This window comes from the organism of the source record quoted next, unplaced genomic scaffold (genome assembly GCF_019419815.1).
Source record: "Pyrus x bretschneideri cultivar Hongxiangsu unplaced genomic scaffold, Pyrus_bretschneideri_v1 Contig24, whole genome shotgun sequence".
Classification (NCBI taxonomy): domain Eukaryota; kingdom Viridiplantae; phylum Streptophyta; class Magnoliopsida; order Rosales; family Rosaceae; genus Pyrus; species Pyrus x bretschneideri.
Genome location: NW_025999546.1, coordinates 2,963,411 through 2,981,471, shown reverse-complemented (window position 1 = coordinate 2,981,471; position 18,061 = coordinate 2,963,411). Strand labels below are relative to the sequence as shown.

Below are 18,061 nucleotides of genomic sequence, written 5' to 3'. Positions count from 1 at the left end.
GGCATAGGACTACGTAGCCGAAAAACCATTTTGTCGCGACAAGATTACTTAGCCGACAAAATGTTTTGTCGCGGCAAGATCACTAAGCCGACAAATAACTTCATTGTGAAAAAACAGCCTGTGTTGACAAAATATTTTGTCACAATGTTGTTTTGGTGACGAGCACAGTTTGACGGCTGAGATTTGTCGCCTTAAAAATGAGCCAACGAAATATTAAGATTTGTCAAGAAAGATCTTGCGCGACATGCTTTTAGCGACAAAATTGCCGATAAAAATTTTCATTGGGAAAGGCTCTTCGCTGACGAATTTTTACTTTTGCAGACAAACTAATTTTGTCGACAAAGTGAAAATTTCTAGTAGTGTGTTGTGGAATTGAAAAGGGTATGGTCAAAGGTCATGAGATTAGTAACGCCAGAGTCAATAATCCAACCTGTATTGAAATTATCGGATGAAATTAAGGCTATGCCCGTGTTACATGAATCGTTGTTTTGTTCTTGCGAGGCAATTGAATTTAATAGAGATAGCTGATGGGCCAAGTTGTCCGGGTGCGATTCCATAATCTGCTTGAAGTCTACAGATGGGCCCAGGACGTTTGCTTCGCTAACGTCAGCGGTTTTGCTAGCGCCTTCAAGTGATTTCTGCCCCACCAGGCTTTGGGCTTTAGGCTCAACCAGCCCAACAAGCTGAATTGAAGTGTCTGGTCTGCTGGAAATCAATGCTGCAAGCCCAAGGCCCGAGTTTGCAACCTTGGCTTGTGCGGCTCTTCTATTTGTTTTTCCCTGACCTCGTTGATTTCTAGGCAGGTTTGTTGACCATGGCCACAGATGGGCCACTATCACTGTCCTTTCCTCCAAGCATGGTGGTTTTTCTTTGTGCTTCACGCCGAATGGTGTTGAAGCACTCTTCTATTCCAGGGACGGGCTTCATTCGTAAGAGAGTGTTGCGAACTGCATCCAAGGAGTCATCTAGTCCTGCAAGAAAATCATTCTTGCAGGACTATCCTTTTGAAGATCCTCTTTTCTGCTCCTCAAATCAGCAGCACATATCATTCTATTTGGACGTCGCTTGTCCATCTTGCCACAAGCTTTTTAGTTCTGCGAAGTATAGATTTATTGGGTGTCCGTTCTGTTTTGTCCTTGTTGCTTTGCACCTCAACTCATAACACTGAGATTCGTCAGCTCCGTCAAATAACATATTAGTAATGCTTTCCCCAATATCATGAGCACTCGGTAAGTCAATAAATAGCCATATAAGATGCGGCTCCATGGTTTTCAGTAACCAAGCCCGGACGATAACATCCTCTGTATGCCATTTAGAAAAACCAGGATCGGTTTCTTCCACAGCCGAAATCTGCCCATTGAGATATCCCATCTTGTTCAAACCCGCGGCATGTACCTCCATCATCTTTGACCAAATTTTGTAGTTTGAATCCCCTAACTTGAATCCAAAACGGCAAAGCACCCAGATTTGGGATTTCATTCGAACTCGACGTCGGGACCGTGGCTGGAATCACGGCCCTTTCTTCAGCCATAGCAGTAGCGGTTGTGGTTTCGGTTTTCTTTGTCTTTTCTGGGTTTGGGATTTCTGTGCACGTCTCTTGTCTCGAGACCTTGCAGTCGGGGTCTTAGTCAATCAACGGAAGCTTTCACGTTGGCAGTACACTGGGATTAAGGTTTGAGGAAGAAGAGACAAGCCTAAACCTGCTATGGTACCAAGATAAAATTGTAGTTTAAAGTTCTAATAATTCTCTGTATTATTCTTCTTCTCCCGTTGGAAGGTCTATATACAACTCCAATCCTTGTGATACAAGGAATATTAAACGATTTACAATCAAAGTAGGAAACACACCTACATCCCTAATCCTCCTAGGACATTGCCTATATTCCTAATCCTCCTAGGACGTTGACTCACGCCAACACTCACCACATACAGAGGTTTTGCTATTGTTAAGATGGGTGAAGGGGAGTGAGAGTGAGTTAACTTCAGCTGGAGGAGTTTGATTCAGAACAAAAACTGAAATGGCGGGGCATTCCCGCTCCATTGTTAAGAAACATGAACACATTCATCTAACATGCAAGGGAGTTTGGCCTGTAATACATAGATTGCATGTGTTTTTTTTCATATAAAAGAGAGAATTCTGTAATACATAGATTGCATGTGTTTTTTTCATATAAAAGAGAGAATTCTGCAAGGACAGCTAATGCCTCCCGCCATAACCGAGCTCACTATCCATATTTATTGCAACAAAGCTTTCTTCTGCCTCTCCCATGTCTGTTTTCGCAACCACAAATTCTACCTCCGCAACAGTTAGCCAAGCCTTCAACCTCTTGATCTCAATATCCCAAGCATCCACATTATTTCTCAGCTCCGTTACATGTCGTTCCCTTTCCACAAACTTCTTCATACCCAAAGCAGACTGAACATGAGGCTCCAACCAAGCCAAGTCCAATTTGAAGGTTCCAAGCTCCTCCCATAAAAGTTGAAGGTGCTCCTCACAGGGATCCTCGATCATATCCTTACCCTTTGTAGTCTTCAAAAAGTGCAGGAGTCTACCCAAAGCTGTGAATGCCCATTCAGTAAACACACGACTTTTCTTCCTTTGGCACTCGATCAATGAAGGATGCAACAAACAGACTTCCTCTAGAAATGGAACATAATCTTTGTCTATTTTCCCTAAACCCTGGAAATCCATGAGCTCACCAAGTGGGGTGGAGTGTGCTAGCTCATGTTCCTTGACTATGGGAGATTCAACAGGGCTATCGTTGGGCTCAGGGCAATATTGTTCAGAGCTTGGTTCTTCCTGGAAAGCAAGCACTTGATAAGAACTGGATGTCGTAAGTGCTTTTGAAAAGATTGGAGCTTGCAACGAATCAGCAATTGTTTGCTTTTGTGCAGAACTTGGTGAATCCAGAAAAGCAAGCACATGTGGAAATTGCACAGCGTCCACATTTGAATGTCCTTGCCTTTCATTTTCGTTCTCTGAGGGTTTTGTAGGTGTAAAAAACCAAGTTTCATGGACTTCAGAAGCACTCGTGTAGTCAACCTGACTTACAGCCACCTCGGCTTCCAGAACACATGCATCATTCACAAGAAACCCTTCGGTGCAATCAGAAAGTTCACTTAGAGGCATGAATGATGTGAAGCCCCAATCACTTTTACTTGCGCTGAACACATGTTTAGTTTCTGTACAATCAAACAACGGCGGATTACAAAACATTTCTGTCATAGAAAAATTGCTACTGCAACCGATGCCATAACCTAAAGCCGACAGACAATTGTTTGGTACGGAAGTCTTGTGAAAAATGAAAAGTAAAAACTGCATAGAATGCAATCAAAGATTGAGTGCCAGAAACACCAACAAGTGCACAAACGTGAAATAAACAAGATGAAGAGTGTGGAGTGTATATAAATTACCAAATGTTATGGACTTATCACTGTCAAGTTGATTGACGACGGTCAAGGTGAATTGGGCATATCTGCTCCACCCAGATGACAATGTTTTAGCATCTGCGACATTCAAATATATTGACAGGTCGTGCTTTCCGGGATTTCCACTGCTTCCCTTTGGATATACAACGATCTGCCTGAGATAAACAACCAAAAAAAAAAAGACATTTATTAGGCTAAATGATTTAGCTAGCATCTTCACAAGTAAATTTTTCATGTTATTATTACATGCATCTATCTGAAAGCGAACATGATGGCTTTGCTACTTTTGGTTATCATATCTGGTTTAGTAATTCTTCTTGTTCAGTAATTTCTAGATTAAACCTTGACATGTGGTTGATCTTCGTTGTAATTTGTTTTTTTTTTTGGGTCAAACCGAAAAATAGGGATATAAGAAACTGAAGAATGTCATTGATTCAATCGGAGGAGAAACTAAAACATACGTACCATTTAAAATCACCGACGGCGAAACCCTCAGAGTAATGCTTCTGGGGTCTCAACCTTGAGAATTTTTCAATCCTCCATGTGAAGGTCACAGATACAAGCTCCCCAACTTGCTTTTTCTCCATTTTATTATGCAACTCAAAAGCAACAAACTAAACAAGAAAACACCAAATTATCACACAGCTGAAACTTGTTCTTTATGGTGTGTCTTTATACTGTGTGTGTATATATATATAATATGAACTAGTTGTGGCATGGCTGTCAAGGTATTCACAGTATTATATTCAAATGGGTTGGATGCTCTCCTCAGTTTTTAGTAAACAAAATAAATAAAATGTAAACATCATATTGAGATGGACTTTACGTTCTATTTTTTGTTGTAGAGTAATACTAATGAGACCGCACTATGCCTACCTAGTGACGAAGGTATACATGAAGGTCCGGCGTTGTTGGTTAAATCCAAATTTTAAAAAGAAAACTAATGAAAAATTTAAATATATTTAGTTTTAATGAAAAAAGACAAATACATGTGTAGTAAATAGTATCAAGAAAAAGTAAAAATATGATTTTTCATTAAAAGTAAACAGTACCGGAAATGTTTCATTAAAACTACCATTTTTAAATGGAGCAAAAAGTTATGACCTGCTGTTCCGGAATTACAAATCCTACCACCCAGCTAAGATACTAATGATGATTGCTGTGCTTTGGTGGGTAAGGACAAACAGGATGACCAATGTGAGACCTATACAAAATCATATCCCTATCATCAAATGGATAACTCCGGCGAGTCAGATGCTCAAACTAAACTTTGATGGAGATAAGGCTGACCTTGGTTTTGTTAGTCGACATGCAAGTGGTTTATCTACCATTGCTTGAGTGTTAACCACTTAGTAACTTAATATGGCGCTAACTACTAATTTGAGTGTGTTGCATAAATTAATCTCATAACCTTAACTATTCATTTTTCATGTCATTATTCATAGATTAACTTTGTCAAAATGTACTCAAATCAGAAATGGTTTAGAATTATTGTAAAAATTTTATTATTTACCGACAACACCTTGTTCATCTATTTATCAGGTAACATGTTGATAAGTGGGAAATCCACGCATCGGCAATAACGTGGAGCTAATGGAACTTACCCAACACGCAAGGCCAAGGGGCCAGCATCATCATGTGGGCCAAGGGGACCCACCCATCATACGGCATTACGTACTGGCCAGCTCCCTAGCCTTGTTACCAAGTACAAAATTATCAAAGAAACGAGTCAAATGCTCACTTCCAACGATATCGATATTGTCCGCAACCTGATGACTACCACCTGCATAATCCTTCAAGTGTAGGATTTTATCACAAAAAAAGCCTTGATATTAATTGGAATGAGGTTAAGATATTTAAACACTTCTTTTCTTAGAGACCCAACCGATGTGGGATTTCAACATCCAACATACGATAATATCGTATCGTTTGCTCAAAAAAAAAAATTCCAACATATTGCATGAGTAGGCATTGCCAAGTTTTTATTAAATAATACGATATTATTTACACTTAGGGCCAGTCCTAAGAGTTTTAAGGCTCCAGGCAATGCCAAAAACATGCCCTAACTTTAGGATAATAAAAATTATTTGTTTTCACACACAAGACTTCGATAAAATTATACTTAGAAAACCACTTCAAAGTTCAAACTCAATAATTTAGAAACACATAAAAACCAATTTATTTTGTAATGAGAAAAGATAACCAAAAAACATCAGGCTTACAAGTAGATAGATGATGAATTTTGTTTCCGTTTATCTAAACTTTCAAATTATTTTTATATGAATCGTGAGGTGTTTTTCTTATTTACTAACCATGTCAATATGGGACTAAAATAATAATCATATTTTTGAGTCTTAATGTATAAGCAATGAATGAAGACCAAATTAAACCTAGTATTGGCAAAGACATATATACATTAATTTATTGAAGGCTAATGCTAGGAGACCAAATTTTGAAATCAAATTTTGTAAACCATATAATGTGATTTTGTATTGAATTATTACTTAAATGTTGACTAACATACTTATTTTCTATTTGTGACACGTCATATAGTTTGCAAATTTGGTTTACCTAGTATTACTCTTTGTTGATGGTTAGACTTTGCAACCCACATAACTACTATCTAGTAATTATAATCAAACATGAGGTAAATAAAAATTAACAACCAAACAAAAGTCCATAAAAGTTGGAAAGAAAAAACACACACATTACATTTTGAACCCAAAACCTTCGCATTGATTTTAATTAGCAAAAACCACAAGTTCTTATTAGACATCTTGTTCATTGAACCAAATTTTTTAAATTTATACTCCTTTAAAAAGAAATTCATAAAATTTGAAAATTTTGTAAATATATACTCCTATAAAATAAAGAAAAACACCTGATTTTGAACCCATAACCAGCTTAATTTTAAGGAGTAGAAACCATCTCTTGTTAAACTTCTTAATCATTTAATCAAATTTTAAAAATTTATACTCTTATAAAAACATATATGAATATACCACCCTAAACCCTTTATACTCTTATGAGAACATATATGAATATACCGCTTAATATTTTTTGTGCCCCCAATTGTTTGGGGCACCAGATGATCACCCTACTCGCACTTGCCAGGCTGACCCAATCTACATTAAGGGATAAAAAAGTGAGTTAAGTCTCACAACGAACTAAGCAGAGTGTTGACGCCTAGGCCTTAGGCCCCTGCCCCTACCCGCCTCCTGACCAATGCCTTTGAAACCTTGCTTCTGCATACTCATGAATATTAAAAAATATTTACATAAAAACACTGCAAGTACAGCTAAGGTTGTGATACAATCATTTACAATGTTGCCTTCCTCCAAAGCTCTTCCCCAGTTACTTCAACTTTAGACACTGACGAATTCCAGTCTGCTCAGTTCAGCGATCAGCGTCGCTTACTCCCCGAATCTGGCCGTCCGACATAAAAAGCACTATGATGCCTGCATTTTTTAAGCAGAGTAAACATGACTAAATTTTTCATACCGTGCAGTTTTCAGGGCTCTCGATAAAAGCCCTGAAATATAATACTTAATGCCCTTGTGCCACAAGAATTAAGTCAAACCGATGGAGAAAGGGAATAAAAACAAGCAGCAAGAACAGAAGGAAGACCAAGAAGATTTTCAACGAATTTAACGACCCTAAATCATCAAAATTAAACCCACATAAGCAAAATACTTGACATCAAATTAAGGTGAAAATTCTCATACCGGTTGACAAGTGACCGCTCAATAGTATTGGAGCTCTCCACAACAGGGATTTTGATGGTGTTCAGATGGAGGGGGTTTGGTTCATAAAAAAATTGCAATGGAGGGGGTTCTCCCTCACCGTGGCTTAAAAACAGGATCACCCTTAACAAGGGAGTTTTGCCTGTAATACATATATACATTGCATATGGTTTTCACATCGAAGGGAGAAGCAGTACGGCTAATGCCTCCCACCATAACCAAGCTCACTATCCATATTTATTTCAACAAAGCTTTCTTTGGCCTCTCCCATGTCTCTTTTCGCATCCTCAAAATCTAACTCTGCCAAATTTAGCCTAGCCTTCAACCTCTTGACTTCAATCTCCAAAGCATCCATATTATTTCTCAGCTCTTTTACCTCTAGCTCCCTTTCCACAAACTTCTTCATATCTGTACCCTTGTTAGTCTTTAGAACATGCAGGAGTCTACCCAAAGCTGTGAATGCCCATTCAGTAAACATAGGACTCCTCTTCCTTTGGCACTCGATCAATGAAGGATGCAACAAACAGACTTCCTCCAGGAATGGAACAAAAGCTTTGTCTATTTTCCCTAAACCCCTGAAATCCATGAGCTCGCCAACTGGGGCAGAGGATTTTTGCTCATGTTCCTTGCCTATCGGAGATCCCACAGGGCTATCGTCACCCCCAGTCCAAATTTGTCCATCACTTGGTCCGTCCCACAAGGCCAGCACTTGAGCAGAACTAGGTGTCATAACTGCTACTGAAGAGATTAGAACTTGCTCAAAATAAGCATTTGTTTGCTTCTGTTCAGAACTTGGTGCATCCTGAAAAGCAAGCACCTGTTCAGAAATAGGTGCTGTAAGTTGTACAGCTTCCACATCTGAATACCCTTGCCTTTCATCTTCATGGTGTGAGGGCTTTATAGGAGGACGAAACCAAGTATCCTGGACTTTGGCCATATGGTCAACCTGACTGAAAGCAACCTCAGCTTCAAGAACACATGTATCACTCACAATAAACCCTTGGGCGACATCACAAAGAAGGCATGAATGATGTGAAGCCCCAATCTCTTTTACTTGTGCAGAACACATGTTTAGTTTCTGTAAATCAAAATAAGAAAAGCATAGCTCATAGGCAATTAAAGAAATATAACAATGGAAACTCAACATTACTATCATGTACTCAGTAATTCTCTTCTCTGGTGGTCTTGTACGTCTGGGCAACACAAGTAGACATGCTTTCTGAAGAACTAAATAAATCTCCCTTCTATGGGAAAGTAAAAGTTACCACTCTTCTTCCTCTTTAATTTTTTTTCTGAGAAGAAACCAAAATCTTATTACGAAAATTATCAAATTTACAGCAGCAAAACAATTAAGTTAAATTAGAAGACCAGACATTCAAGCTTCAAACCACACTCAAACAACTTGCTGCAACTTCCCAGTCCAGCAACCATGCTGGCGATTGCCATGCATGGATAACTCCCTGAACTCTACATTGACAGAAGCCCAAAGAGTTGACATAAAACTAACTCTACCACAAGCACACCTACCCCTGAACAATCCTGAAAAATCCTCCTAGTTTCACCGTTTCTATCCCCAAAAAAGGATCATCACCCTTCAACCTCAGAGTTTTGACTTTCATGCCTTTTCCCATGACCTTGAGAACTGCACACTTAACAATTCCTAAAATACCTTTTGGAATCGCCTAATTTACCTGAGCCTAATTTCCACCAATCATCATATCTGAGACTTAGTGGGACGTTGTATGTCCAGAACAAACAAGAGAAACAAACTTTCATATTTCCATTCTTTTTTCCAGCGAGTCCCCTGTTCCATGAAGTACAAAAATTGCTACTGCAACTGATGCCAAAACCTAAATCCGAAAAACAACACTTGGTACGAAGGAGTCTTGTGAAAAACATAACAAGTGCAGACAAGGCAATCAAAGATTGAATTGCAATCTAAAGTAAAATAATAATATTCGAGCAAATGAGAGCCTGAATGAAAGCGAAACCAACAGAAATGCACCAACATAATTGTGAAATAACCAAGATGAAGTGAGGGCAGTGAGGGCATGTGACTTACCAACTGTTATGGACTTATCATATTTGACTTGGTTGACGATAGTCAAGGTGAATTGGGCATATTTACTCCACCCAGATGGCAACGCTGAAGCATCCGCAACTTTCAAATATATCGACAGGTCTTGCGTTACAGGGATTCCGCTGCTGCCCTTCGGATATAGGACAATTTGCCTGATGATTAAAACAACATGTACATCTTTTAAGGAAAGTGATTTTCGCACTCCTATTTTAATCTGGACGGGTCCAGAAGGAGAACAAAAACAAGGTTTGATATTTATATCAAGATTTCAGAAAGATGGGTCATCGGCCAACTACTAATCAAACGTATACTGTCCTGCCCTCTACTTGCATCTTACCACATATGCATAACAAGTAGGGTTTTATCACAACAAACCTCGGCGTTACAAGAATCAAACAACCGAAGTGCATATATACAAGAATTAAACAACCATAGTACATAAATACAAGAATCAAACCACCAAAGTACACATATAAACAAAAATCAAACCAAAAAACGAAATAAGAAAACGAAGAATGTCGTCGAGTAATAATTTGAAGAAGAAAGTGAAACATACCATTCAAAGTCACCGACATTAAAACCATCGGAGTAATGTTTCTGGGATCTCAACCTAGAGAATTTCTCAATCTTCCATGTGAACATCACCGATACAAGCTCCCCAACTTGTTTTTTCTCCATATGTTTCTTCTGCAACTCAAACGCACCGAACAATCTATAAAACAAACAAGAAAAACACCAAAGTACATATTTATAAACTAACATTTAACACCCAGAAATAAAAAAGATACAAAGAACACATACCTTCTTCAAATGAACGAATCAAACTTGGCACTTGCACATAGATTGAGAGAGGGGAAGAGGCAAGAGGATGAGGCAACGACTTATCTGCAGGTTTCTTCAGATATAATTCGTGGCTCCTGTTTTCTCAGGAGCAAGTGAGCATTACAAGATGCCGTGGCAAACAATAAGCCACACACCGCTCAGCTCTCACTGAACAGTAGTGGACCTCATGATTGGAAACAAAGCAGTCGCCAATCACGGGAGCTGCCATGTCTACAGTCTACAGTATCTAGGGAAATTTACTGCCGACGGGATATTTTGGAGGAGTACAGTTGGGAAGATCAAATTTTTTAAATTAAATTTGCAAACTAAATGATGTAATTGTAGAAGATTGGATTATTAATTAAGTATCGATTAACATATTTGTTTTTTATCGGTAACACATCATTTAGTTTGCAATTTGATTTCAAAATTTGGTCTCCCTAATATTTAAGCCTGTTTGAAACGGGCCGGTCCAATTACTTTTTCTTTTTTCGGTTTTGGAATAGCACCGATCTGCCCCTCAACCTTCACGAGCTCGTCGGAATTAGCCTCCACATTGGCTTGTAATTTCCAACCTAAACAAACACCACTATTCTAAAAATTCCTGCCTAGGCGCTAGGCCGTTGATCTCCGTCCCGATTAATGCCTAGACGTTTGAAAATTAAGAAAGGGCCCCTAGACTTACTGAGGTGCCCACCTAGATCCCTTAGGCACCCGTTTAGCCCGCTCAGACCAGCCTAGGTGCGACTCACTTAAACATAAAATAGATAATTTTCATTTTACATTTTATTTTTTCAATAAATTGTAACATACTTGGTGAATACTTAAAGGAATACACATTATATACTTATTCCCCATGTTTTCATTATGTTCTAATAGCTCATAATATATATGTCATTCCATTTCATAGTTTATGATGAAATCATATATATTTTAAGTATAAACAGACACTTATTTACATGAAATATAATAGATTTAATTAAATCCACCTAGGCCCCCGCCTAAACCTCGCCTAGTTGCCAAGGTGCTAGGCCCCAGCCCCCCGCCCGACTAGTGCTTAGTGTCTTTTAGAACCTTGACAAACACAGATCGTCAAAAAACCCTAATCAATATCAAATCTATGATACAAATTTCAAATTCAAAAACATTTACTCATAACAATGCATTGTTCACAATTCAACTAATCGAGATTTGCAAAAACCTTAGGCATACATTGATCAAGGAAGAGTGAGAGAAGGCAGAGCAGAAGCAGAGGAATAAGAAGGAGTCGAGAGAGAGGGGAGAGAGGGAGTCAAGGGACTGACTCAAAGTCTCGCAACCAAACACTCGAAGGAGCAGCCATGGACGCTCAGTCGCAGCAGCAAGCCGGACCGGTGAAGAAAAATGAGACTCGGGGCCAGAAGCCTAAGCCCAATAAAGAGAAGAAAAACGACCACCAACAGTAAGCTAAGCAGAAGAAGTCGTATCAAACACTTGGTGCGAAACTTAGAAAAAGCCGTCACAACAGAAAGCTAAAAGATAGAAAATTAATGGGAATCAGAGGTTACTGAAGGAATTGAGGTTGTCGAGAAGTGACAGAGGAGGTGGAGGCAGCGCAGGGGTCGGTTCTTGAGCTCCAGAGGTGGTGGTGGAGGTGGAGCCGACGACTCAGAGTGTCCGATGACGTTTGCCTGACCAAGATGATACTTAAAGCTCAATCAAAATCACTGATGAGTTTCATCCACCTCTTCTGTCTCAAGCTCAACACCTTCTAGGTGAAAACACACAACCACTTCTTTGGTCAGAAAGGATGCGACACTTCTTGTTGTAGAGAAAACGTCACTAGATTTTACAGCAAGGGAAATTGTTACCAGTTCTGGGTCATGAATATGATAATTCTTTCTGTGAGGTTGGAGATGTCAGGGAGCATAGGCGATGACCTTCCCATGCTACATCAGAAAACAACCCCAAATGTGACAAGGATGCAAAACAAGAGACTTGAAACTCACCATCAACATCAAGAAAAGCAAGGACGAGAGCATGAGTTTAAAAAGTTTTGTTCCCAACTTTCATCCCACAAAATTTCTACAAAGAAAGGGTGTCATTAGGTTTTCAAGTAAGACAGTAACCATTGGCTCAAGGTCGTAGATAGAATGGTTCACTTCATGTGGTTCTAATCGTTAAAAGGCACACATGTTACTCAATCATGTTGCGTTAGCGTGCATCCAAACATTTAATAAAATATCACACAGAATTCAAAATTTATCGACGTCATCAAAAAGTGTAAGAATAATGATCAAGTAAGACAATACTTATGTTGTTAAACTATGTTTACAACTGATGCTTCCTCACTTTCTTCAGCACGAACTTCAACTGTTTTGAGCAATCTCCACAAAGATACGACTCCGCCCGCCATTCTTAGGGAACGCATGTCGCAGAGTAACATCATCGTTTCAAAACACACTAACTAGTCTAGCCTAAACCTTAACCCGCTAAGATTTTTCTGTTTCCCAACACTCCTATGTAGATCTGACTCTGCCCACCATTCCTAGGGAACTCATGTCACAAAGTAACATACTTGTTTGGGATCTTTAGCTAGTTTTAACCAGACTTCCTCTCATTGAGATTTTCTATTTCACGTCACTTCAATGAAATCCGACTCTGCCCGCCATTCCTAGGGAATGTATGTCGCAGAGTATCGATCCATTATTGAAAGTTGTCCATCAATTTATTACATCACCGGTGAGGCACAATCCCGACATGAATTTGTACTTCAAATAGAATGTGACAAGTCAGATAGAAAAAGGTTTGCACAACTATGCCAAAAGGCACCAAATGCGGAAGCCATAACATCTAAATGATATCAAGGTCGACACACCACTAGAGTAAAAATAAGATCCTAAGTATGCTCTGAACGAACCATGCTCTGATACCAATCTGACACGCCCCAATCCCAATGTTTGAAGGACAACGGGATGGCTATGTGTTGGTCGACACCCCAGGGTGACGTAATCTATTTAATGAATGCATATGCCAAGAACATGCGAAACATGCATATAATTTTCACGCGTAACCATGCAATATAATATTCAAGTACAAACCTTAATAAAATATAATATTCAACTGTCAACAATTTAAAAGTGATAATGCATGACATGTTCAGAGCATACTACAAATTAAGATTACAAAGAAAGGGGTCTTACACCTAAGGGACTCGAAGATACTGATGTGGGAGTGTCTTAAAGTCGGGATTGTATGACTCGATTCTAAGTCCTAAGAGGGCGCAAAGCAAAACATGAGTGGACCAAGTTTATACATTAGTAGTACTAAAATAGTTATTCTTCAACGTACTAACCCCCAGTTTAGAAAACTCATATAGCATAATAAGTAGGTTTTCCAAAAACCCTAGCATGCCATAAAACCTTTCATAAAAATATATCATATATAATGTGCTTAGTAGTGGTGTCACAATCGCTTGAAGGCCCTATCTCGCCCTACCGAAGCCATATATAAATATCTTCCAACCGAAGTCACTACATCACCCGACCGAAGCCATATATAAATACCTTCTGACTGAAGACATATATAAATACCTTCTGACCAAAGCCATATATAAATATCTTTCACCCGTAGCACATAAAATCATGAACATAATCTTTCCAAAATATATCTCATTAGAGCTCAATAGCTCAAATATCATATCATAAATATCTCAGTAAACATTTATTCGATAACACATGATATTTCATAAAGCGTAGACATAAAATCATGTTTTTCATGTATGGATTTCTAGTAGTAAAATAATGCATTTTGGAATGGGCCTACTCACCTTAGTTTGCTGTCGAAGAGTCGTGCAAACTAAAGAAGACGGAAAAGCCATTGACAAACGCACCTAAGCACATAAAAAGACCAGCTAATAAAACTCTACTTAAACGATTGAATTTGGGAAAACGGAGCATGGATTTGGAATCAGGACGTCGAAATTAGTCTAGGAAGGGTTCGGGCCGAAACCCAAAAAAGTCAACCCAAAAGTCAATGTTGACTGGTCAACAGTTAAAAAGTCAATAGATTAGGTCGACGATTAACGAGTAGGGTTAACTGTCATCGGGTCGGGTCAAAGGTAAACGGGTTGGGTCAACCTGGTCACCGGAATACCCATCGAAAACTGAGTTTTTGGCCGGAAGTTTGGGCAATTTTCAAAGCTTCATATCTCACTCATTTCTTAACCAAATTCAACCTATAATATATCAAAACGAAGCTAGGAAAGTGTAAAAAAAGATTGTACCTATTTGGAAGCCCAATGGTTGCTAGAGATAGCCAGAAAATGGCCTGAAAAGTGACTAGTCTACATGTAAGCTGGAAAACTCGCCGGAAGCTGGGTAAATTTTAAACGTTCATAACTTCTTCAATACTCACTGAAATAAAGTGATTCAAAAACAAAAATCATACTTCACGATGAGACAAAGAGAATGGTACCTTAGACGATAGCTATCTCGTAGTGGTTTGCCTTTAAAATGCCTCGAAAATGGTGGTGCTTGCTGAAAAACTGGGGAAGCTTTCACCATGAGATTCCTACGTCCAAACATCACCAAAACTTCTCAAAACTACTTCCAAACCTACACCAATACACGATCTACAACTTTTGGATAAGGTTCGAGGATTACCTTCACCGGAGAATGTAAAAACTTGTCGGAAAACTCGGTGAATAGTGAATGCATTGTGCAGCGAGTTTGGAAGGGTTTGGAGGGTTCTCATTTGATTTTGAGTTCACTAGGGTGATGGTAGGGGTGTTTTTGTCATTGTTGTGTTGGTTTTTTTTTGTGTGAAAAACCCTTGAAGATGATGGTTCTAGAGAGGGCCAAAAGTGTAGAGAGGGTGAGAGTTTGAGAGAGAGAATGATAGAGAAAGAGTGAGGTTAATAGAAAGAAAAGAGGGAGGGGGACTCACCGGTAAAGGGGAAAGAACAAGAGAACAAAAATCTCAAGTGGGTTCCATTGGCTCACAAATTAAAGCCACTAAAGATGAAACACAAAATATCCGAAAAACGTTCAAAGTTTCATAACGTAAAATCTTCGTGATAATTCCAATTTTAAATCTGTTCACGACCACGTGTTTACGATAAGAATAAATTAGTAAAATTAGAAATACGTGTTTCGACGAGACGGTTAACGAAAGTCAACTCAAGGGTAATTTGGTAGTTTCATAAGTCCGATAATACAAAATACGATAAATCAGGGACGGGGTTTCACATCCGACCTCCGCCGCCACTGCCTCCTTCCATCCACCCATCTTTCCCTTCCCCTCTCCCTTTTTCTTTCTATCTACCTCTGCCTTCATATTCTTCATTTTCTCACCATTGTCTGGCGCTGGTGTAATTATCGTCATCGATGGAGGTGGAGGCGGAGGTGGATGTCTTGTCTTGAGTTCATGGTGGCGCGTATTGGGTATCTACTTCTACCTTCCTATTCTTCATTTTCTCCTCGCTGGTGTAATTAACACCATTGATGGAGGTGGGTCGTTGTCTTGTCGTAACTTCGTGATGACGCATAATTGGTTGCTATGAGTTCTAGGTGTGGGGACAGTGGTTTTTTTCGAAATTCTATTTCACTCTTAGGGATAAATTAGGAATTGTAATTAATAAACGAGTGCTACTAGACCTACTTCAATGCCCTATTTTTCCATCCATATGATAATCCCACCCACCAGTAAAGTTAAAAAAGTAAAATGTCATTTCCTCATCCACTATTATTCTGAAAATAATCCTAATATTATTTTGTTTTTAAAAAATCTAATATATATTTAACTAATAAATAAAAACAGAAATACAAAAGAGAATGCAAGAGTTGGAAATTCATCATCTACTTCAAACCACGCATGTCCTTAAATCATGTCATCCTTTTCATAATATCTTTTCCTACTAACCCCAAATTTGCTGCCTTGATCTCTTTCCAAATCTCCACCCTATATTTTCACCGTATACCATATATATGGCCCAATATTCCTTACCCTTACCCCTCTCGACAAACCCTAGTACTCAAAGCTATCGCTACTCCGCAGAGACCTTGAACACCAAACCATTATTCTTCTTCCCAAACCATTATTCTTCTTCCTTTTTCTATCAAAGTCACATATCTCACTGTTTCTTGCCTCCGTCTAGCACACACCCATTCCTTCCTCCAACCTTTCTGTTAATTGTGGCCCAAATCTTTCTTAGCTTGTCTAAGCCGCAGATATCACACCCCACACACCATTATTTATTTATTATTTTTAATTATGTTTTTTTTTTCTTTCAAAATTTTAGTAATTAATTAAATAAGGGTTCAAAATTCTTCTTTTAAAAAGATAAATATGACAGTAACATTTTTATGAAATGGTGGGTGGGGAAATAAAATACTGCAGTTGACACACCCCGACCTGGAACATCCACCTGGATTCTGAATTGAGCTATGTTGGCCGACACCAGAAAGGTGACGAAACCATAAAATGTAGTTGTGTGGGAAAAAAAAAAAAAAAAAAAAAAAAAAAAGAAGAAGTGAATAAGTTTAAACCTAAAAGTGACTAAATGCAAAAGTGCACATGTGAGCAAGATTAAACCCATTTCACACATAAAGTCAGAGTATAAGTAAAGTACAGTAGAATTAGAATGAGAATTATATTATCAGATGTAGTCTCCTAAATCAACTTTTGCCAGAAATCCTCGTCAACACAAGAGCTCGGCCGCTAAAACTTGGAGGGGCGAAAAATAAGAATGAATGGGTCTGAAAATAAGGTTTTGTAAAACCTTTTTGAAAATGTATAACCCCTCGTCGTTAAAGAAGTATAGTTTCCAAATATATATACTACATATAGTATAAAAACACTTACCATAACCAACAATATTTCAGAAATATGATAAGTCACAATATTTTGCATATAACATCCAGTAATCATAATATATCACGTAAACGAACATATAATATCAGGTGCTCATCGACATATGCTGACACACAAGTTCATGCAGATGTATTCTGACATGAACAAGACTGGGTGTAAAAATGATTTACACTTTAGTACTACAATCATGTGAAAATTGGCGTGATGCACGTCACATACAAGTCCTAATTGCTTATAGCAATCTAGGACATGATTGACACATGCAATGGATCCAAAGTGAGTGTACCGATGCTATGTGAACATACATGTGAAGGATGGCCTTGGCCTGGGTGAGTACTAACACCAATGTAGCATGCACGATGAACAATAATAAAAGTTTGATCATGCAACGGTAATTCAATAGTTCTAATCAATAAAATACTATTCAGGCCACAAATATAATTAAAGCATCTCATAATAGTACACATACCTTAGGATCGTATAGATGTAGAATAATTTCATAAATTCCGTCAATTTGCTAATTCTTATAAACATTAATCTAATCTATGCATAACGTAGCAAATTCTTTATTAATTATATAAATGGAAACTAAATAAATATATAATATTTAAAAGCAAAGACCCGCTCACAGTTATGTCATCGGGTCGGACTCGCCTCGCGAGCATCGAAGATCTTTGCAATGCATTTCACCTAGAAACGAAACTATTTACGTAAATATATAACGTACTAATGTAAATTCGCGTATTCGTACAAAGTATGACTAATAAAGGAATTATTTTAAAATGATCCAATTTCAAAAAACGGATGGTAAATTTAGGTTCGGCACGTTGAGAAACCTAAAGAGGGACCTCAGGTTCCTCTACGCGCCGCCACAAGGTGGTTGCACTAGTAGCCACACGTCGAGGATTGGGCACCACCCACACGTGTCCATACACCGCGAGCACCAATGTACTTGTATTCCTCGCTAATGCCTGTAGGTTGTATGCCCGTTTTTCCAAGCTCATTTCGAGCTCATTTCTCAAACAAAATCATTGATTTAAAAGCCAAAAGCGGAGTTAGGAATGTAGAGAATTGATTTATATCAAAGTGGGGCCAAGTTATGGTCGGCATTGGCCAGAAAAATGGCTTGACAGCC

At 38.5% G+C, this 18,061-nt stretch overlaps 1 protein-coding gene and 1 pseudogene across 3 annotated transcripts; both read right to left on the bottom strand.

The window, feature by feature from the left end:
- Positions 1-1,735: 1,735 nt before the first annotated feature.
- Positions 1,736-4,251, bottom strand: LOC125478214. 3 transcript variants are annotated; one of them, XM_048586082.1, is made up of 4 exons: positions 3,895-4,251; positions 3,415-3,584; positions 2,162-3,183; positions 1,736-2,111 (listed from the first exon to the last, which is right to left on the bottom strand). In XM_048586082.1, the coding sequence occupies exons 1-3, from the start codon at positions 4,014-4,016 to the stop codon at positions 2,198-2,200; spliced, it is 1,278 nt and encodes a 425-aa protein (XP_048442039.1). In that variant the 5' UTR covers positions 4,017-4,251; the 3' UTR covers positions 1,736-2,111; positions 2,162-2,197. The 3 variants fall into 3 exon arrangements, with proteins under 3 accessions (XP_048442039.1, XP_048442038.1, XP_048442036.1); XM_048586081.1 differs by having other exon boundaries at positions 1,736-2,117; positions 2,168-3,183; positions 3,895-4,250; XM_048586079.1 differs by having other exon boundaries at positions 1,736-3,183; positions 3,895-4,250.
- A 2,446-nt stretch (positions 4,252-6,697) lies between these two features.
- Positions 6,698-10,271, bottom strand: LOC125478359 (annotated as a pseudogene).
- Between the last annotated feature and the right edge of the window lie 7,790 nt (positions 10,272-18,061).